This window comes from Hydra viridissima, unplaced genomic scaffold (assembly GCF_058129835.1).
Source record: "Hydra viridissima isolate aposymbiotic clone 2 unplaced genomic scaffold, HvirCarnegie_v1 scaffold_11, whole genome shotgun sequence".
In the NCBI taxonomy this organism is placed as follows: Eukaryota; Metazoa; Cnidaria; class Hydrozoa; order Anthoathecata; family Hydridae; genus Hydra; species Hydra viridissima.
In genome coordinates, this window is record NW_028324310.1 from 10,304,030 (window position 1) to 10,326,805 (window position 22,776).

Consider the following 22,776-nt stretch of genomic DNA (forward strand, 5'->3'; position numbering starts at 1 on the left):
TTCTTTACAGTACAAAAGGTTGTTTTTTTTGAAGAGCCGTCAGATGCTCAAAAAATTGACATACTACTCTTGCAGAGCCATAACAATTATAAGCTTTTGTCACAAAATCTAGTATTGTTAATGTTAACACTGTATATAGAAATGTTTTCTGCAATAAGTTTAAGTTGTATATTGCGATTGTTCTGTTTTTTAACAAACAATAGAATATATCTTTTTTTGGCTTCTCCAGACCTCAAGTACAAAAGAAAAGCTAAATTTGAAAACAAAGTATTGGTTTGCCTTTCATTTAGTCCAAAACGTGTAACTGTTTAGTCCAAAACTTGTAACTATTTAGTCCAAAACGTATCGTTAATTATAAGTACAGTGAAAATTCACTGTACCTAAGGATGCGTTTTTTTGATAGGTACAGTGAAAATCTATTTTTAGAATACTTTTGAAAATTTACTTTCATTTTGCTAAGTGCGCATGCTTAAAACAACGAGTTTATTTTAGAATAATGTTTTTGTAGAAAGAAGGGTTAAGAGCTTTAATAAGAGTTCAAAAGATTAAAAAATGGAGGATATTTCCATAAAGAATTATAAAGATTTTGATGAAGCAGAAAAGTCTGTTAATGAATATTGTAGACTAAATTTTCACCCCGTTAGAATTGATTCAAAAGAAAAAGTTGAACATTACAATAAAAAAGTAAAGGAAGGTTCCCAGATTTGTTGTACAGTACAATCTCTCTAATTCGAACTTTATGGGGAAAAATTAAAGTTCGAATTAGAGAGATTTTCGAATTATAGAAAGTTGATTTTTTTTCAAATATTCTGGTCAAATTACAAATAGAAATGAAAAAAACAAACAAATAGTGATTCTTAAGCCTAAATGCAATAGAGATTATGTGTTTTAAACTTTTTTATTAAAAAAAAAAAAAGTCAGTAATTGTAGATCGCCTCTTTTAAATATAAGCTCATTTGTTTGAAACATTTAAGAACAGCTTTGTTAACATGATAATACGTACCAACCTGCACCCGTTTAGCCAAATTTCCTTGACGAAAAGCGTCAAATAATTCATCTTTGTTCTTTTTACAGGTTAAAAGAATGCTTGGTGGAATATCAAAGATTTTCGAAACCTCTATTTGTTTTTCCTTTCTCCAATTCCAGTAGAACATCGTGTTTCCGCTTTAAATTGGTTTCTTTATGCGGTCTCTTTGATGCCATGATGTTTTTTAAACAAAAGATAATAGTTCACGTTAATCGTTTTTCAAAAATTCAAAACGTTCGAAATTTGAAAAAAGAACTCAATGGTTAACGAGCTTTTTACACTTCAGAAAATAAAAAATCGATTTACAGAGAGATACTCACTATAGGGTCCGAAAAATCCAATCGAATTAGGGAGGTTTTCGAATTATAGAGATTCGAATTATAGAAAGTTAAACAAAAGAGTTTCTTAAGCGCATTTCACGGTGACTTTACATTTAGTCGAATTACGGAGGTTTTCGAATTAAGGAGATTCGAATTAGAGAGATTGTACTGTATTCCTCTTGATGCTATATATGGTTGTAGGTGAGCCCAATATAATAATAATAAAAAATAATTATAGTATTGATAACACCAGTAATAATAAGGTAAGCTGTGACGATTACTGTGACAGTACTGTATTGCAGTACACTCGAGTGTACTGCAATACAGTACTGTCACAGTAATCGTCACAGATTACTTTATAATTACTGGTGTTATCAATACTATTGTATTTATATATATATATATACTGCAGTACAGTACTGTATACTGTATATACTATGACAGTATACACTATTGTATATGTGTATACTATACATAGTCTATGTACATAGACTATGTATAGTATACACATATACAATAGTGTATATATGTTGATGTTTTCGCTTTAGGTATTTCTTAGTATCTTCGCTAAGCATACCTACTGATGTTTTATTTATTTGAAATCGTACTGGGCTTACATCCAAATATTTAGATAATTTCACATTAGATTCACTACTTGGGTTTAAAACATTCTCATGAATAACAATCTCTTCTGGGATATAGTCCTGATCAAAATCATCAAAATCTTGGTTATGTTCAGGTAGATTAGGAGTGCCTTTGTTCTAATTTCGCACTTCGTTTAAATGAGAATGACACAACAGTGCCAATGGGATGATTTATTTTATACATTTTAAATACTGTTGTTAACAAGGTTATGGGAACTGAGCGTGTAGTTGGTGCTTTTGTTTGTTTTGATTTATCATGATTAGGATGCCCACACTTTTTAGACGGTTTCCACCCAATACCATTGATGAACTTGTGATATGCACATAATTTTTCACTTTTATTTAAACTTCTCATAAGCCTATTTTCGATAAGATTTAGCTCATTCCATTCATGGTTTGTCGCATTCAGTTTTAAATTTGTAAAGTGCTTTGACACACTCTATCCAATTACATTATGGTATCGCTTATAAGAATTACAACCACCTTGTTGATTCAAAGTTGATTCTTCATAATTAATTATGTTAAGTTCTAAAATTGAAAATAAATAAAACAGTCAAAAATAAAATATCCATTAAATTTAGAAATTATTATAAAAAATAAACATATCATACAAAACTAAAAGTTTATTCCAAATTCTTTCTTACCAACAATTTTTATTTTTAGTTTTATTTTAGTTTTATTTTTAGTTTGCTTTTACAGGTGGATATGCAAACATTATGGGGAAGTAATGCCCAGTGTCTTAAAGAGAGGCAGAGGGTTACGAGACAATAGTGTTCTAGCAAGTGGTTGTAAGATGGCTATTTATGTAGCCTATAAAAAAGATATAAGGAGTTATTTTATTAAGAAAAAAAATTTAGTTCATAACCATCCACATGGGCCTGAGCAATTCTTTATGTATAGTTCGGAACGTCAACCAAAAGGAGTTCTCGAACAGCAGACAATGCTTCTGCTATCTCATGGTACTAATCCTACTCTTGTAACAGACAATTTAAACAGACATGGTTTAAAGACAAGACCTCGTGATATTTATAACATAAAGCAAAGAATGAAATTTAAAGGTTTTTGTTTTGATTGAAACTTAAATTTTAAAATGTATGTCTTTAAGTTATTCTCTTTTTTAAATGATTAATTTTTTTCCTTATCAAATAAACAGGTCCTGCTCTTGATGAAATTATTAAAGTTCTGGAATTACCAAACGTTATATCCCATATTGATGCCGATCTTGATAGAAAAGTAAAGTGTATCTCATGGACAACAACTGAACAAATAAAATTGTTAAAAAAGTATCCCGAGTGTATCATGCTTGATGGTACCTATAAGGTTTGTATTAACCTAGGTTTAGTGCATGGCATAACATTTAAGGTTATACTTCTCCTTAAAACAATAGGTATTTTAAAAAATTAATAAATTGTTATAAATAAATTTCCTATAAATATCCAGATTAACAACTTCTCTATGCCATTATACACAATGGCTGTTGTGGATCAAACTGGCATGGGGAGACCTGTAGTGCAGTCTTTAGTTTATCGTGAGGATCAGTCACATCTACAGCTCCTAATGACACATGCTAAGGAATGGGTCGGGATTGAAACTTTTCATAAGTCAATATTCATGGTTGATAAAGCTCAAGCAGAAATATCTGGACTACAGTCCGTTTTTCCAGGAAATAAAATATTTCTTTGTCGTTTTCATGTAGCTAAAGCTTTTATTTATCAAATTAAAAAGGGTAGATTTACAACTGATGATCAGGAATTATTATTCAAGGTTTGCAATTATAATATTAGTGTTTTTTGTTGTTTACCTTACTCACTATTGGAAAATATTTTTATAAAAAAATTGGAAAAATGCAACTATATACTCACTTTTATATATAAATATTTTATTAGGCTACACAGAAATTAATGTACGGTAATCATGCAGCATGCACTGAAGCCTTGTTAAATATTGAAAAAAATTTCCCAACGTTCTATGTGTATCTTCAAGAAAACTGGCTGACAATACCAGAAATGTTTATGGGTCACTATAGAAAAGGTCTATTGCATTTAGACAATCACACTAATAACAGACTCGAAAGGTACTTATTTTAAGAGTACTTAAATAATATTAATGGAAAAGTCTTGTGATTAGAAAAAGTTTTACATCAAACAAAACCATGATTTTTTACTAAAGCAATACGAAATTTTTTTAAATTTTGAAGTAAATTTTTTTATTAACCATTTTACAATTATTTTTAGAATAATTAATATTATTATTCTGATTAGATATCATAGAACACTGAAAGATGTTGGCCTTTTGTCACGCATGTCACCTGGAAATCTTATAGATAAAATTCTTAAGGTTAATAGAGTGCAAATAGAAAAATCTAAACATGCAGACTTTGACCAGCAACTTAAAGTTAATAATAAACTTCCAGAGCCACTCAAGTTTTATTCGCGTCATGTTTCTTCTTTTATTCTTCGTCATCTCATTGAACAGTATGACAAAAGTTTAAAATCTGATTTTAGTTTATATGAGGTTATTACTATTTATTGAATGTAATCCTTTTTTTATTACTGTTTGATTTTCAATAAGGCTGCAAAAAATTATTATTCACTTTATTGTTTTGTAGGACAGTGATTCATTATAGGTAATCCATCGTCAAACAACTTTTTATAACATAATAGACTGGGTTTGTGTCTGTGATGCAGCATCAGGGTTTGGAGTGCCATGTGCACATGTTCTTTTTGCTCTAAGAACTAAGAATGTCACTGTTAATGATCTGGAGTTGATTCATAAAAGGTAACCTTGTGAATTATAATACCTTGCTGCAAGAGGTAGGTGCAAACTAGTTTTTTTATGGGGTTTCTTGTTCCAGTTGAGGTACGTGTATATTGTGACTACAGCTGTTTTAGATAAATATTACACAAATAAATATTGATGTTTTTTCACAAAAGCATGCAAATAAAACACATTTGATCAAATCAATATTAGCAGTTTTTAAAGGAAAATGATAATAGTATAGGTCCGTATTATTTCATTATATAACTTTATGACCATATTTAAGTTTCAATCCACGTATGTTATTGATTGCTAAACTAAAATTTATTTGATTAATAATCAATTTACAATTTAGTAAACAAAACATGTATTGTAACGTTGTACACAATTTACTAGTTATTGAATGTTCTGATTTTGTTTATTATAAAAGAAAGTTATTTTAACAAGTTGCCTTGTCATTTAGGTTATCTAAGGAGCAAAACAAACAAAGATGCTTTGATACATTAATTGCTTTTTTTATTGCTAAATTGACTGTTTGTTATAGTTCAATTAAATGAATAAATTATTTTTATTTAGTTTTTATTTAAATTTGTGTACACTGAAATAATGGTTTTTCAAAACATTTTTCAACTTCACACTATTTACAGAAATTATTTACAATAAAATTGATTTATTTAGATGGATTTCACGTAATCCTGAAGTAAACCAGGTAAGTTTTGACCAATCGCCATCTCATATTACCTCAAGTATAGAATCATTACCTCTCTGTTGTGCCACATCCAAGCAAAGATTTACTACAGCAATGAGTTACCTTCAACCAATAGCCTCCTTGCTCTCTGAAATGCCACCCCAAAAATTTGAACTTGCGATTACCTGGTTAGAATCTATTAATCAACAATGCATTTCTGGTGAATGGGAACTTATGGTATGTCAATGGATTTTACATGCTTTCAGTTTTTGAATCATTTAAGAAATGCATAAGAAAACGTATTAGTTTTTTTAGTTTCAAAGTGATCCTTGTCTAGAAGGTTTTACACCTACAGAAGTTCTATCATCAAAAGAAATTTTAGAAGTTCAGTCAACTTCAAGTGCAGATTTTATATCGACCCCACTTGAATGCAGAAATAAAGAAATATCTGAAGCAGTCTCTCAAAAGCCAGATACAGACTTAGTTTTAAGGCAACCCCAGCGGAAGCCACCTGGCCGCGTAGGTAAAAACAAACAGAGACTTTTTGACAAACCTTTAAAAGTATTTGAAAAGTTGGGTTCTTTTGAAAAAGATCAAATCCGTCTCTGTTGGTTTGTAGAAAGAACAGTTGCCCAGCAGGTTTTGCATGAGAGTGCTAAAATTACCACCTGCCAATTTTTAAAGCATTTATTGAATAAGATAGCAGATAAAAGAGCAAGTCTTGATGACATTAAGCAATATTTTGAAGAGGCTGCATGGGCTGAAGTTATCAAACAATGTGAAGCTGTGAGCATTGAAGAATGTCCATGTCAATTATGCGGGCAATCAAAGGCGGATGGAAAAAGTCAAAAATGGCTTCAGTGTGATCATTGTTTAGATTGGTCACATTATGTTTGTCTACAAATATCTTGCAAACCTAAAGGGTATTGGTTCTGCGCTCAATGTAAAGTAAGGAAATAGTGGAATTTAGGTTCATAACATAAAATATTAAAACATGTTTGAAATATCTATTTATGTTTGAAATATCTATTTATGTTTGAAATATCTATTTATGTTTGAAATATCTATTTATGTTTGAAATATCTATTTATGTTTGAAATATCTATTGTTGCGACATAATTTATTATTTATTATTTATAGTAATGGTTAATATATTATAAAGAGCATATTTATATCTAATTACATTATTAGGAGCATACTTCATATTTCTTTATATTTATTTATTTAATGTATCATAATATAAGTTAATATATTATAAAGAACATTTTAATTAGCTTTCAATTAGCAATTAGCTTCATATTTCTTTAAATAGTGTCCTTTTTTTGAGAAATTGTCTGATGGTTAAAAATATTTCTTTTTAAATAGCCCTTTCGTGCTTCTGTCAAGCATTTCTCGCTTTAGTTTGATTTTTCTTGAAAATATTTGAATTTAGAAATAATTTTTGCTGATCTCTGCATATTTTTTGTTGCAAGTTACATTTTATTGCTTTTGATTTTTGTTATTTATTAGCTTTAAAAAATTAAAGTTTATTATTATTTTTGTTTCTTTGGGAGCCATTATTTTAATTCATATTTTAGAATTTTCAAATTTCAGAAATTTGTAGATTTTTGAATTTTAATTTAAAGTTAGTAATTCTAGAAATATTGGTATTTTAATAAATTATTAGCTTTTATTATTAGAAATTTTTCTGCTATTTATTAGAGCATCAGGCCTCGGCGGGAAGCGATAGTTATAGCGACATTAATGCTATAACTATCGGATATAATCCGGGATATAATCCAAATAGGAGTTCAAAAAATGGAGTTTTATACTCATTGAGCATCCCAAATTTTTTTAAATTGCACAACATATTTTCTACTATATTTTTAAAGTCCGAGTCCTTCTGATTCCCTGTAAACTTCGTAACTACATCTTTAAAAGAATTCCATGCTGACCTCTCAACATAGTTCGTCATGTTTTTGAAGTTGTTATCTTCCATTAGCCTAAGAATGTACTGACCAACAATAACTCTCGAATAACTTACAAATGAACCAACAAAAACTCTCTCCTTCAGCTTTGCTTCAGACATTCCAAGAAATTTGCTTGAAAGGTGTTTTAATGTCTTACCATCTTTTAGCAAAGCCTTCACAAACTGCTTCATCATGCCAAGTTTGATATGGAGCGGTGGTAGAGGATCCTTTTTAGGATCAACCAAAAATTCAAAGTGCACGTTTTTCTCTCCAACATTCAATGTTCTTTTTGGCCACACTTTCTGGTTCCAATGTTTAGCTTTATCACGACTATCATATCCACACAAAAAATAAGGAAATTTTGTGTAACCACCTTGCTGTCCAAGTATCATAGAAAATAATTTAAGATCCCCAGAAACTATCCACTCGAATTCTTTGTACTTATCCAAAATCTTTATGATGCTTATCCAAGATTTATACGAGGAAGTCAAATATCTGGTGCTATGTGGTATTATTGGAAGTAATCATTGTGTTGTTATTGTTGTGTTGTTTTTGAGTTGATAGACAGCTTGACTTACCTTCCCGCTGGTGTCTATTGTTAAAAACGACTATTATTTAGTTTCATTACTGCAACTCACAGCCTCTAATTAATCACTAAAAGTCAAGATAAAAGATTTTGCTATATTATTTGGTTTAAAGTTGAATTTTATTTTTATTTTTAAGTGTTGCCAATAGGTTTGCTCTTTCAATCAGATTTTATAGTTTACTTTTCAACAAATACTTTGAAACCATTGCAAAATTTATTTAACAATGTCTCAGACATTATGTCTGTTATTTGTTTATGGGTACGCTTAATAAGTGCGAACTGGTCTAAGTCTGAAGCAGATGCAAAACCTATCATTACTGCAAACTAGCATAAGTGCGCCATAAGAATTTGCAGAAATCGGCACAAGTGCGAACTGTTATAAGTGCGATGCAGTTGCACTGTCAGACATAAGTGCAAATGGCTGAAGTGCGCCAAAAATAATTGCAAACATTGCCACAAGCGTGTCATCATAATTGTGAACATCAAAATTTTATTAAAAAGTATTTAATGGACTCCTGCAACAAAACTAATATATATATATATATATATATATACGGTAAAAAAATATCCCCGACAATTCATTTACAAAAATATATTCCTTAATTAGTTCCATTCTATTAACAACTCCCTCTCTGGGTTCATTAATATGTACCTTTGTTATAAAGTTTTATTAATAAATTATTTCTTGGGTTTCTGTTTTTTGGTTTTTCACGGGAGTGTAGTGAATTTTTGTGTTACTTAGCTTCGATGATCATTACGCCCTTAACTTTCAAAAGAGCAACACTTTTAATACTATTTTTATAAATCTCCATGTTAATTTTCACTGTACGTAACACCAAACTTTTCTGATAAATACCGTGAACTTTCACTGTACAGTAAATTTTCACTGTATCTATCAAAAACGCTTCGTTAGGCACAGTGAATTTTCACTGTATATAGCGAAAAACGCCCCTTTAGGTACAGTGAATTTTCACTGTGTTTAGCAAAAAACGCTTTCTTAGGTACAGTGAATTTTCACTGTACCTAACACCAAGCAAAACGTGTAAACGTGTGACCATTAATCAAGCACTCCGGCAATTCTGTTAACAAAAAATATTTTATTAAAAATTTTTTGATTCGGTTCATACCAGAAAAATATCCTGATGACAATTACTTCTTTGGCTCAACTTAGCTTCGGTTCATTATGCCAAAAACGTCATTACTATGCTGGATAGTGAAAGAATCTTATGTTCTTAAGAGAGATAACCCTGCCAACTTTCCTATGATAGAGCCAAATTCATGAAAATTTCTTGTTAACATTCACCCAAAAATGCGCCTCGTCGCCAAAGATAATATTTCGGCAAAAAATTGAAGTTTTCTTCCATATGCTCCGAAGCCTAGTCAGACAACAAAGTTGCCTATGGCCATTAAACTTGAATTTCTGGGTGAATTCAATACTGAACAGGTGAAGGCCCAAATTTCGAAGTAAAGTTCGCCAAATTCAGTTCTGCGAAAGGCCAGGCTCTCGTGTACAGCAATGAATTGACTGACTCGTGTTCTCCTGTGCAATTAACAACGACTGATTGTTTACCGAACTAGTCGTCTGGAATTTGGTCACAATATGTAGAAGAGCCGACTTCTATTTCATATGCCGTTAATTGGACTTCTATTTCATATGCCGTTAATTTGATTATAAAATTACATCATTTGGGCATGCTGCTCAATCGTATGACTTATCATGGAGATTGAGGATCAGTGGCTATATAATATGTAACAGATTTGACAGACGCATGATGGTATGGGGGTTCCTAGAAAAGAGGGTATCGATGGTGTAAGTATGGCGTGAAGGTGATATGTTAAAATTTGATGATTTCATGATATTAGCTACGCGGATCACATGAATTTAAAGTCTTGATGACGTAATCGTGGCGGAAAGCTTCGTTTTGGATTAGTGACACATCTGACATGATTACCAGGAGTATTACAAAAACCATCACAAACTGCTACAACTCTCATCCCTTGGGTCGTCTAGATGCGGCCCTTTACTATAACGTTATCACCATATCTCATCCATGTGTTCCACGTGGCTAATACTATGACATCATTAAATTCCTATACACCATCCTCACTACATACTAGCACCATCAACACTCCCTTTTACAAGAAAAAAACTAAACCATTTAGAAAACGAATCTAGGAACTACTTTATCATCAGATGCAGCTAAAACAACATGGTCGCCACAGCCTGTATGCATCCTCTCGTCCCTATTCGAAAACCCATTATCTGAGCTAGCAAGACAAAAATTCGAACAACTTATAACATTAATTCTATTATTTTCTTTCATTAAAAAAACTCTTGTAACACTCAATATATAAAATGAACATATACAACATATTTGAATTATAATCCATTGATTTATAAACTCAGTGTTTTTTGTGAGGACGTTTTTGATTCTTAAAAATTTCAATTACAAACTTACGAGATTGCGCACATGTTCAGTTATTAAAGACGAACGAAATAAAAAAGTAAGAAAAACATTAGAAATTATAATAACTAATTTAATATATTTGTTATAACTTATATTGATGGATAAAATAAGTATGTACGACATTGTAAACCAGGCCAGCCCAGATCAATTCAAAGCTACATACCAAATCTTAATTTTTTTTTAACAGTTTCTCTTTGAGAAGTAAATTGGTAGAAAAAAAAAAAAAACTATTTCTCAAAATTCACATCTCAAATAAAAGTAATCTCCGAGCAAATAATTTTTCTTATTGTTATTATTATTCATATTTTATTAATAATTCAAAACATTAATCAAGAAATGAAAACTTTTACTTGTATGAACATAAAAAAAAATAAAAGAAAAAGAAAAAGAAAATTAATAGCAAAATTAAACTGAACAAAATCTGTAAGAAACTTCCGTAATAAAAGAGCCATAGAATAATTTCAATTTTGTATAAAACATCATCACATGAAAAAAGCTTTTTCAAATACCATTCCAACAAGTATTTTCCACTTAACATAGAGCAGAGCCTCTATTGTGGATTTCTGTTGATTCGACCGAGCGTTTTTTTGTAACTCAAAAAGATAGAAGATTGAAACCGTTCTGCTATTTCATATTCCACCCTGTGTCATTTTGATGACACAGGGTGGCATCAAAATGTATGAAATAGTAGAACGACAGTGACTTATCTATTAACATACATTTTGATGCCACCTTGCCAATCAGCTGAGACTAATATCTCAAAAGGTTTGGAAGGAAGTTCATTGCTTCCTGCTTTAAGTGGAGCTGCAGGTAAAATTACAGTTGGATAAGGTGCAAAAATGGCTGCCGTCACAACTGCATCGTGTGCTGAAAGCAGATAATATTTTGTGTTTCAAGAATCTTGATTATCAATTTTTTAAAAAAATTACTAAAAAAAGCAAAAGCAAAACAAAAAAAATTACCCAAGAAACTTTCGTAATACTCGTTTCTGTCTTTCCGTACATTAGGAACATCGTGGTTCGTCTTCCATATATGAACATATTTATCTTCAGATCCACATAGTATAAGCTTTCCATCGTGGCTAAAAAAGAGCATTACATGAAAATAAACAAAAAACTAATTCCTATAAAAGAAGATAGTTTTCAGTGATAAACATATACCTGAAGCTGGCACGTATCTGACTAGACTCGTTGTGTAGGCCTTTGTATTTACAATAAAGAGAATGATCTTTTAAGTCATACAAACGTATACGAGAGTCGTTTGAAGTAATCAATACCTAATAACAAATAACAGTCAAATACTATTTTAAAAACTTTTATTTAAGCAATTTATTTGATAGCGAGAATATCGTTGTGTACAAGCTAACCAATTTCCATAATTATAAGCGATTTCGGAGCTGAACAGCCATTATACATTCCATAAATTACCGCGCTTTTGTTTCAATAAAGTAAACACTAAAAATTTTTACTTTTGATGTTGATTTAAAAAAAAAACAAACACTTTCAGTCAAATATTTAAGTCATGAAATATATATATATAAAAAGTATATTTAATTGTTAATGTTTGTTCGTTTTGACTAGTATATATATTTATTGTAATAACAATATTTAGTTAAAAAATTCATAGTATGGTGCATTTTCAGCTTTACTCTTTGTAGTTTTTTAATGCTACAGAATTAAAGTTTGGTTCTTTTAAAAAGTTATACTCTTTTAAAAAGTCCCAGTATCAGGTTATGATTCTTTTTTATTCAAAAAGGTTCCTCAACTTTATTCTTGGTTCGGTTTTTTTTCTATATCAGAAGATGAGATATTTAAATGTTAACCTAAATGAAAATAACAGATACTTAGAATTTTTCAGATCTAAAAGGAGATTGGATGGAAAATGAAAATAATCAATTTCAAATAACTTAAAAGAATTAATAGTTCCAAAAAACATCTTCAAATAAGTTATATTATTCTCAGATGTGTGTGCAAATTTGTATCAACCTATATTTACAAAAAAACATTCTCAAACTTGAGCAAAATAAAAAATTAATTTAGATCATTTTTAACACAGAGCCTAAATGTTGATAAACTTGTTAATAAAATAAAACTTAAGAGCAGCACTCAAGCAAAGATTTGTATGGGTCATTTTTTATATACAAAGGTTTATTAAACCAATTATTTTACATAAATTTGTCGACTCAACATTAAAGCTCTACTAACCTTATCTTGTCCTGGCATTGGTTCAATACCACTTATTTTACGTCCTCTAGCATTTTTACCACGACTAGATCGTACTGTAACTTGTGTGTGATACTTCAAGCGCTAAAAATTAAAAAGTTGTATTTTTGCATTGCAAGAAGAAAAAAAGCATTAACAATTCTTCTTATCATCTCCACACTTGCATAAATAACAAATTATATGAAAACGTTTTAATCCTTATTTAAGAAAACACAGCAATAAGAAGATTTTTTAAACAACTTTGCCTGGTTCTAATGTGCTTTGTCCACTAACAATAGTCCTATCAACCACCATAGGTGTTCGTTTTCTTTTAGGCAGCATAACCTTACTTTTAAGGTCTTTGCCAATATACTTTAAGTATAGCTTAACGTGGTTAATATACTTTAAGTAAAGCTTAACTTGGCAATTTAACTCAAACAAAATCTGTAATTAAAAAATAATACAGGATCTAAATTTTTTTTTATTTTCATAGCCTATTTGCTCCACTTTGAAGCAGTTTAGAAAAGTAGAAAGTTCCTTTTTGAAGCTGCCTTTCAAAGTATGACTTTTTTTTTGTACCTTGTTTTTTGAAAAAGTTTAGCCTTTTCATAGATATGTTTTTCAAAAAGTCTAACTTAAAAAGTCCCATTGTCATTTTTTGAAAAAGTTTGATTTTTTATTAATTCATCCTTAAAAAAATTGTATTTCGAAAGAGTTCAATCAATATTGAACTTTAAAATAATTAATGCCAAGTATGGTTTCAACACCCATAAATATATTATGAATTTCACTGTATTTATATAAAAAGTGTTTGCCAAATATTTTTTTGTTGGCTGTGTAATAGTTTAGTAAGCAAGTAGTATATGTAATGGAACTTAATGTTGAGTTAAAATTAACACCTCAGTATCATAGAAAATACATCTTCCATCATATGTTCCAACAACAGCAAGTTTACCATTTTGACAAAAGTTTGCAGCTGTGATAAGACTGGTACCTAAGAAGAAAACATTTTTAACAATTTTTATCATTATATTAGAAAATGGAAATACCGACAATGTTAAAAGTAAACATTTGTGAAAATTTAAAGATAAATAAATTATTTTAAAAAAGATTTTAAGTAGACAAAAAAATATTCCAGCATTGGATTTTGAATAAGTAAAAAAAAAAAAAATTCAACCTGAACCATCAATTTCATTCCATAAAGCAACTTTTTTCTCAGGAATATTCCAAAGTCGAATCTTTCCATCTAAGGAACCACTTAAAAAGTATCGATCATCCTATAAATGTAATACCAAATTTCATACTTTAGTTTAATTATGAATTGTAAAAATTAAGTTAAGTTCAGAATTCTCCTAAGATCATCAAAACCAATTTTTTAACACTAAGAAACCTTTAGTCTTTAGAAACTTAAGTAATTAACTCTAAAAATCCATCATTTTAAGTGATTTAGGCATTTCATATCTGATCATATCTGATCACTGTTGCTTTAAAAAGCATCATTATATATGCAATTGTTTTGCAAAATCATTCACAATAAACCAAAAAAACATTAAATCTTTACAGACTTATAGTTATAGTTTCCTTTATTACTAAATGTTCTATAGCATTGATATAACAGTACTATAGAACATTAGTAATAAAGGAAATCCTTCAAAAATTCTTGAACTATTTATAAAACTGATACATTTTTTTTAGCAATATTTTTAAAAAACATTCTAAGATCAACATTCTTGAAACATTTTCTAAAAATTAAAAAAAAAAAAAAATGTAATAAATTACTAAATCTGAGTTTTATTTGGTGGGTGGTAAATTACTTTATAGCTTTATTTATAGTTTGATGTTTTATACATACAAAATATATTACTGTAGCATTTAGTCAGTAGCAGTTACCACAGGATTTGACTAGTAAAATAAAAAAACCTTTTTTAATGCACTAACACAACAACTTATTACATGAGAGGAAAAAGTAGGAAATCTTTTTTGAGCATTATTACTTTAATTACGAACCCTTGGATGAAAACAAATTGCTGTAACAAAATCAACATGTTGAAAACAACACAGACATTCTTGCCGAGATATATGCCATAATCTAAACATTTTAAATGAAAATTTACAACTAAGAAGTTCCGTTTAGAAAATCTATAACTAAAGAATTTTTTAGAATGTTACATGGCATTGCTTTTTGAAATATAATAAATGTAAAAACAAATTAGAAAAAACTACTAAAATCCAAACATACCGCACAGTCTTATCCATTGAGGAAGATAACAAGAAGAAGTTCTAAAATTAAAAAAATTGATCATTCATAAACAAAATTGCAAACTCTAAAATTCTGAGTATTCTTTATGAACAAACCTTTGACCAAGAAAGATCAAGAACATCAGATGTGTGTCCATGATAAGATACAAATGGTACTGCTCGAAATGGACCTTCTCTTTCATCATTGACATTTTGAGCCTAAAAACAAATTCATTATGAATATTTGACACAAAAAAAACCATATCAATAATAAAAGCAGAGCTTAGTACATTAATATAAATTGGCTGTTGTTATTTTAATCCCTATTAGCAAGTGTTTAAACTGTAAATAAAAAGAAATTGAATCATATAATTGCTTTAAAAAATTGTAACAAAACTTACAAGCAATAAATCACTAACAAGTGGATCTTCATCAACAGAAGCCATAGAAGAACTTGATACCATTGAGCCAGTGGGAGAGGACCTTCCTGTAGGACGAGAATACTTTAGTCTCATTTCTTCAAAGTTTGAAAATGCCTCTTTCAATACCCAAACACGCTATACGTTGTAGTAAAAAATAAAGTTCTGAAATAATTAATTTAAAAAATTAGCACATAAAAAAGTAAATAACTGAAAGTAAAAAGATTACCACGATGTTGTCTTGGCCCGCTGTAGCCTGAAAGTAAAACATTTTACAAAAACGTTTTTAATAAAGATAATTTTGGTTGTTAATAATATTTTGGGCTTTTCTTTTTTATGTGCGGTGCACTTCACATTCAAAAGTATTAAATACTTTTGAATGAAAAGTGCACTGTGCATAAAAAAGAAAAGCTTATAGTTGTATAAACTTTTCTTCTTTTATGTTTGACAGACTTTACATTCAAAAGAAAAGAAAAAAAAAGTAAATGTAGCAATTAATTAATGCCAAGTTATAAAATTTGTTTAAAAAAATTACCAGTAACTTTCCACAGAGGGAGAATTTCATTGTCCATATTGCACCCTAAAAACAATAAACTTATTTAAAAAATTGAAAGCAAGATGAAAAATCAATAACTATTGTTGCATTTGTATTAATCAAAAAAAATCTTTGCATTAACATTTTTTTGTATAAAAGTGTATAGTTTGATTTTAATGATAAGAAGTAAATATATAAAAAAGAGTGCATAACTTGCTATAATTTATACTTCAAAACCAGCCCATTAGTAAGGCAAAGTAAAACAAACTTTTGAAACTAATGCAGTGGGAACCACAACAATATAGGGCATGTTTTGGCAGCCTAACTTTCACAGAAAATACTGAAAAATTATTGGAATGAAACACTAACCTTTAAAGAAACTGGATTGCCCCAAATATAATTTTATACATTCCCTTTAACAGTAGGAACTACTTCAATTACTTTTTTGTGAAATTTTATTCTAGTGTTCAATGGCTATCATTAAAGGACTTACAATGTGCTCGCCAGTAAGATCTTGTAATAACTTGATATTAGAAAATAACAACTTGTCTTTAATAGCTCTGTGATTTTTGAACTAAAAAAAAAAAGAAAGAATTTCACATATAAATACAATACTTAAATTATTGTAAAATTTAAAACTACATTTTCTTGCAGTGGATGAACAGTTATTTCAAAGTGAGCTTAAAAAAGATAAAAACATGATTTTTAAAAATGCACCACCTTGATGAAGGCACCTTCTTCATGAGATTGATCTTCATCTTCTGATGAAGATTCATCGCCCCGCCTCGCTAGGTTAAAAGAATAATAACAACATTTATTTATGTTACAAAATGTTAAATAAATATGTCATAAATGTTCTTTAAAACAAGGCTTTTTTTCTTTGTAAAACTAATTCACCTTTAACTTCATCAGCAACATTTCGGATTTTTTGTACAGCTTCACCAAAAAACTTTCCTAATTTTTTCCTAGTGAAAAATTGTAAATAACTAAAGGTAAAAAGTTCTTGATGTTCTCAGGTGAGAGGGTAAAATTAAATATTAAAGTGTTAAGCAAGAATTAAAGTGAAATAATGAAAGAAAAAAAAGCTAAATATTTATTATCTAAATTGAAACTAATAGTTTTATTAGTTTCAATTTAAATAATAAATTTTTAACTTTTTATAAGCAGAAAAAAAAAACTTGTCTTTTTTAGACAACATTATTACAACTTCAATCTAAAGCAAGATCTTACATAACTTCTAACACAAACTTTAATTAATTCACTTATGTGAAATAATTTTTTAGATAATTTACACAATTGTGATGTAATTGCATAAAAGTTTTTATAAAGTGTACATATAAAAATAATATAAACTGCAAAAAAAAATAACTTTATTTAAAGGAAACCTTTTCCCCTGAACTTTAACACTAGAAGTCGTAGATGTATCAGATAATCTACCATCTTCTTCTGTTAAATCAACAAAATCACTAAAAACATGAAAATTAAAATGTTAGTTAAAAGATTTAAAAAATAATGATTATTAATCTAAAAAAATTTTATTGAATTCAATTAAATCTTAGTAATTATTTTACACAATTTATAAATACATAACTTAGCTAAACAGCAGTTAACAAACCTTTGTTCTGTAGCCAAACGCAAAATGTGAAGGGCAAGAGGGTTTGTACACTCTGGTAGAGACTGTTCAGCTTTTGACAATGGCATAGTTTCACCGGTATCCAGATTTTTGACCACAACTTGTTCCAGGATTTCCTTTAATGAGAAATATAAAATACATATACCAACATAAACTACTACCAAATTAAATCATACAATAAAACAGTCCATATCATAACATTGCAGAAACATAAAAATGCTCACTGAAAAAACTGTTTAAATCTGCACAAAATCTTTAATTTTTTAAAATCCACATTAAGAGTTGATATTGATTATGGGATGAATATTGTAAACTTAACTTTATAATTTAATGTTATAGTTTTTTAATTCAATGTGAAAATGATTTAAATATACATCTTTAAGATATGATCTCAAAATTGTTTTGTTTTTTGCAGGTCACCATATCATTTCATACAATTTACAGAACGGGTATTTTTCATCAGTCATCTTATGTCAAATAAAAACTAATCATTATGGAAACTAAAGATAACTAAATGATCAGATGTTGAATAAATGTATGCAATTTGTAGCTTAAATTGAAAAAGCTTAAATTGAAAGAGCTTAAAGTAAAGAAGCCATAGTTAAATTAGAACTACCTAAAACTATGTTATATTCAAAAATCTCTTGATATTTCCAAAATATCAAGAAAATACTAAGAAAAAGTTATATTTGCTAAAAATATACTTGAAAAGATTTATAAATAATACTTTGACTAATATAGGTACTCAGTGAGCATTTTAACCTTGAGATTTGGATATCTAACCCCAATACTTATACATGCCCTTTAAAAAAAAATTTCCTTACATCGTCTGTAAGCTGTCTGCCACAGATTGTATTGGTAACAGGCATTCCTAGCATAATGTACAGAAACTCAAAATAAAATGATAATGAAAAATGCAAACAAATTAAAAAAATAGATTTACTTGAAGTTTAATAGAAATAAAAAGTGTCTTAATGTAGAAAAATAAGTTAATGCAAAGGTCAATTTAACAACAAATAAATGAATGATAAGCAAACAATAGCCAAGAAACCAAATTAAATTCAATTTCAAATAGATAAAGTATTATACTAGTAACCTCCACTCTTAAGTGCAATAAGATCTTCATTGCAGACCACATTTAAGGAGTTTCCAGTTTGAAGTACCTCATTCATTTCATTTGTGCTTGTGCTTACACGAATAAATGGTGCTGAATCATCATCAGTAATTTTTGCTTCAGTTATTGCTACATTTACTGTCTAAACCAAAAGAGTATAAATAAAACTATATTAAATAAAATCAGTGTCTCTAGCTTTAACAAAAAAAAAAAAATCTGAAAATCAGAGCATTTAATAGTGATAAAATGCACACATAAAATTTTGGAAAAACTTAAACTATTTAGGTTTTTAGCTTACTTTTATACAAAATTATTTACAAGTAATTTTCATCAAATCAAATTAAATAATTTTGATTAACATGAATAAACCAGTGAAATTGCAGTAGCAGTCAAATATTACCCACTGAGATAGGTAGTAAACTCTCTTTCTTATAAATGTTTTTTTGTAATGTTGAAACTGTTGCTGTTAGAAATTTACTGTTAGAGATTGATAGGATTTTTATGATTTCACAAATTTTAAAAACATTTCACAAAAATTGAACAGATGATGTAAAGAAAAGTTTTTTTCAACTAATATACTATTAAAGAATAAGTTAAACTACATCAATTCTTAGTTGTGTTTTTTATTTAGAGCAATCTGATAATGCCTTGGCATGAAGTCCACAACCAAAACGAGGATATCATTTTGTTGCATGCTTTTCTCAATTTGTGTGAAAAAACAGTTTTCATTGTTTTCCTTTTGATTTTCAATAAAATTGGTCCCCAATTAGACTGAGATCTGAAATTTGTAATGGCCAATATAAGACACAAATATTCTTGAATAAAAATAATCTTTGGAAAGACTTTGGTGTGTGGTTTGGATGATTATCTTAATCATAGATTCATCTAAGTGGCTCTTTATGCTTTGCAGTACTTTTCCGAAGCTATGATTTTTTTTCTAGATTTTTGTACTAAAATCATTTATTCACATTTAGAGTAGTTTTCTTTTTTTTTCTAAGTTATGCAATTGGAAACCTTGTTACATGTTTAAATAGTTTAAAAACAAAGTCACATGTAATATCACTTGAACTTTAAAACATTTAGAGGAACTTTACAGTTCACTACTGTTTATTGCGTTGTAGCTGCATGTATGATAGGAGTTATGGTAGCAAAACCTGCACAAAGAAGTGCTTTTTTTATTTATTTATTACTTAATGTCAGTTTACTCATAATGGATTTTTGCATTATGGGTAAACTGATAATAAGTAATAAATAAGTAAGAAAAGACAGTAGTATGGTTTGATAGTAACAATAATTTTATACTTAGTAGGATATGGCTAGTGCTGTGACTTTAAAACCAAATTGTGGCTGATAGGTCAATTGTCATATGCCCTTATCTCAATTAAACTACCATCCAAGCAAGAGGTTATGGGAATTTTTTTTCTATTACACAGCAAATTTTTTCTTTCTTCTTGAAGTTTGGGCTAAAGCATGCTGTCATATCCTAGGAAGTCTTGGAGGCCATGGTTCCTCTTTTGTGTGGTTCTTCTTTCGCTTGGTCTGTCAAAAAGTCCAGGCATAATTTTCATGAGGCTCTAGAGCTGCTGGAAATTCATAGACAGGATGGGCCTTCAAACATTAACCTTATTGATATTCATGGATTTGCAGAGAATCAACTGCAAAACTTTGATAAATAAAAACAATTCCTTCTGTTAGCTATAAACAAGGATTGTCAGTGATATCCAGATTCTCATAGTTAACTAAATAAAAGGTTTATTAACTTTATTGTTGCCTAGACATTGAGATTTGAATAACAGAGCAGAATGGTTTGTTGTTTAACATTAACAGCAGCTTAAATGTTTGTTGATAATCAATTGATCTTCAATTTGTTCATATATGATAAACAGATCCAATTTTAAATTTAATGTTTTAACAAGCATGGTAAGTAAATTTTAATTCATTTGTAGGGACCCTTAAAATGCATTTATTCTGATAAATTTTTTGGCATATCTATTTCTTCATTGAAGCAAACCACTTAAGAGAGTACCCCACTGAATAATAAACAATTTTTTTCTTCTTATTGTTAAGACCACCTTTACCTTTATATCACCATGATTTATCAATATTGCAAAATAAAAATAAAAAAAATTATAAAATTTATACATCATTTAAAAATAATTATGAAAACCAATCCAACAAATTAGAAAAACGAAAATCCAGATATTTTTTTTAAAAAAAGCTATTATTGGATTTCTTAAAGTTTAAAAAAAAAAAAAAAAGAAAAATTAGTTAGGAGAAAAAATTATTTTGAACAACTCACTTTAGTCTTGGCTTGCTTTTTCTTTCGTCTTGGTGGAGCTACTGGTACAACATCAACTGACACAAGAGTATCATTATCATTGTTAGTCAACAAAGATTGGTGAACATTTGAATCATGTTTTTCCAGCATACATATGCTTAGGTTTTCTTTCTCAGTATCAACTTTAGGGATATTATTTACAGCCATCGTAGCTAATGAAATATCAGTCATATTGCAGACAGTCTCTGAATGTTTATTATTTGAACTATTTATTATTTGGAACTCTTGAATTTTTTGTTCTTCTGTAATTTTATGCTCATCATTTTTCAACCCATTTTTGTTCTCTGTAAAAGAATCACTGAGGGAATGTGAAAGATTTTCAGAACATCTGTCTGACTCAATGCTCTAAAAAAAATGTAATTTGAATAATCAGGGTAATAGCTAGGATTTTTTTCTTGTAATGCATTTAGAGTGATTGTAATTTTCTCTTGTATTGCCCTTTCTCCCCTAATTTGTAGCTATTTTTAGATAAAGTAAAAAATGCAGATTGCTTATTTTTTAACATAATTTTAATTATAATTAGACTACATATAACTTTGTTAAAGCTAGTAAGACTACATATAAATCTGTTCTATGACTCCAGCTTTACTCTGGTAATATATCTGTTACAGTATTTTACACAAGTTCAAAGCTTTGTAAATTTACCTTCCTTAACTTCTCAGAAGCCAGAGATCTGAAATAAATATTAAACTCATATTACTTAATAAATAACCAACTTTTTTTATAAAATATTGTTATCTAATATAAATTGTGATACTGTTTGTAATATAATACAAACAATATCGCAATTTAGAAAGCATATTTATCAAACTTTTAGAAAGACTTTCAAAAATATTTATAGACAACTTACTGTTATAAAAAAGATAAAAATACAAGATAAACAATGTTAAAATTCAGAAAGCATCATTTCCTTAAGGATATTAAATAACAATTAAAACCATTTAGTGCAAGGATTTTTTTAATCTGTAGCTTTGATGTTAGTATTTTTAATGTCAACCCTGATGAAGCAATGAAAAGGACTTTCAAGCATTCAAAAGAATATTTAGTTTATAAACCTACTACCTGTCAAGATCTTCATTAGCATCATAGAACTCTTCTTCACTTTCACTTGCCATTTGTTTTATTCAACTAATATGTAAAACTAAATATAACAGTTATGTATAGATAATCATAGAAATATCAATCCTGCACAAAACATACTGGTGTTAAAAAAAGCAATTTATGTTTCTTATGATAATAGAATTAGTCATTTTCTTTTGGCACAAAAGAACAAACATGCATTCAGCAAGACACATCATTTGCAATCAGTGTGCAAAAAGGGTGTTTGAAACTATAAATAAAAAAGTTTAACATTTGTTTTCTATTTATGTACTTTTAGTTTTCTTACTTATGCTTGTGACCAAAAGTCTTAATACAGCACTTTTTTTAAAAAGAGTATAACTGACTGCTGGTGCAGAGGAGTGCGTATGCAACCATATGCTTTTTCTTTTTTTTTTTTTTTTTTACGTTAAAAAAATTCAGATACTGAAAGTCTTGTCTGAAGATATAGCAATATCATTAAGAAACTCTTACAGCCCCATATATTTTTACAGAATTACGAAAATCTGCAAAGTAATCCTTGCAAAATTCCTCCGTTGATTAACTTAACAAACAAGAATCCATAATTTTTTTTAGATAATAACTCATTATAAATAGAACTTGTAGCCACCAGTTCGGAGGTACTTACTATATTAATATATTTCACTTTTTATCGCTATACTACCTTCCTGCTGACCGCCTTTATATATTTTATAAATATTTTACTTGGCTACCTAAATGTAAACAGCTAATATGTATTGTACGTATATATAGTTTGTGCA

General features: G+C 28.8%; 3 protein-coding genes across 4 annotated transcripts; 2 read left to right on the forward strand and 1 right to left on the reverse strand.

The window, feature by feature from the left end:
• The first annotated feature begins 476 nt into the window (after positions 1–476).
• On the forward strand, positions 477–5,398 carry LOC149882116 (uncharacterized). Its single transcript, XM_090067632.1, has 8 exons — positions 477–708; positions 1,517–1,548; positions 2,691–3,049; positions 3,145–3,311; positions 3,432–3,755; positions 3,878–4,065; positions 4,253–4,505; positions 4,600–5,398. Exons 1-8 carry the CDS (start codon positions 553–555, stop codon positions 4,615–4,617), a joined length of 1,497 nt encoding a protein of 498 aa, XP_089923758.1. The 5' UTR covers positions 477–552; the 3' UTR covers positions 4,618–5,398.
• Positions 5,399–5,461: 63 nt separating this feature from the next.
• LOC149882117 (uncharacterized) lies at positions 5,462–6,530 on the forward strand. Of its 2 annotated transcripts, none has more exons than XM_090067640.1 (2): positions 5,462–5,673; positions 5,774–6,530. In XM_090067640.1, exons 1-2 carry the CDS (start codon positions 5,661–5,663, stop codon positions 6,394–6,396), a joined length of 636 nt encoding a protein of 211 aa, XP_089923766.1. In that variant the 5' UTR covers positions 5,462–5,660; the 3' UTR covers positions 6,397–6,530. The 2 variants fall into 2 exon arrangements, with proteins under 2 accessions (XP_089923766.1, XP_089923765.1); XM_090067639.1 differs by having other exon boundaries at positions 5,491–5,673; positions 5,752–6,530.
• Positions 6,531–10,904: 4,374 nt separating this feature from the next.
• On the reverse strand, positions 10,905–22,120 carry LOC145191292 (WD repeat-containing protein 44-like). Its single transcript, XM_090067629.1, has 22 exons — positions 21,980–22,120; positions 21,563–21,590; positions 20,879–21,262; positions 18,562–18,721; positions 18,290–18,336; positions 17,448–17,581; positions 17,218–17,298; positions 16,730–16,797; positions 16,553–16,620; positions 16,326–16,406; positions 15,833–15,877; positions 15,527–15,553; positions 15,280–15,435; positions 14,996–15,097; positions 14,880–14,920; positions 14,648–14,729; positions 13,818–13,917; positions 13,540–13,634; positions 12,644–12,745; positions 11,600–11,715; positions 11,402–11,520; positions 10,905–11,306 (listed from the first exon to the last, which is right to left on the reverse strand). Exons 1-22 carry the CDS (start codon positions 22,030–22,032, stop codon positions 11,143–11,145), a joined length of 2,253 nt encoding a protein of 750 aa, XP_089923755.1. The 5' UTR covers positions 22,033–22,120; the 3' UTR covers positions 10,905–11,142.
• Positions 22,121–22,776: the final 656 nt, after the last annotated feature.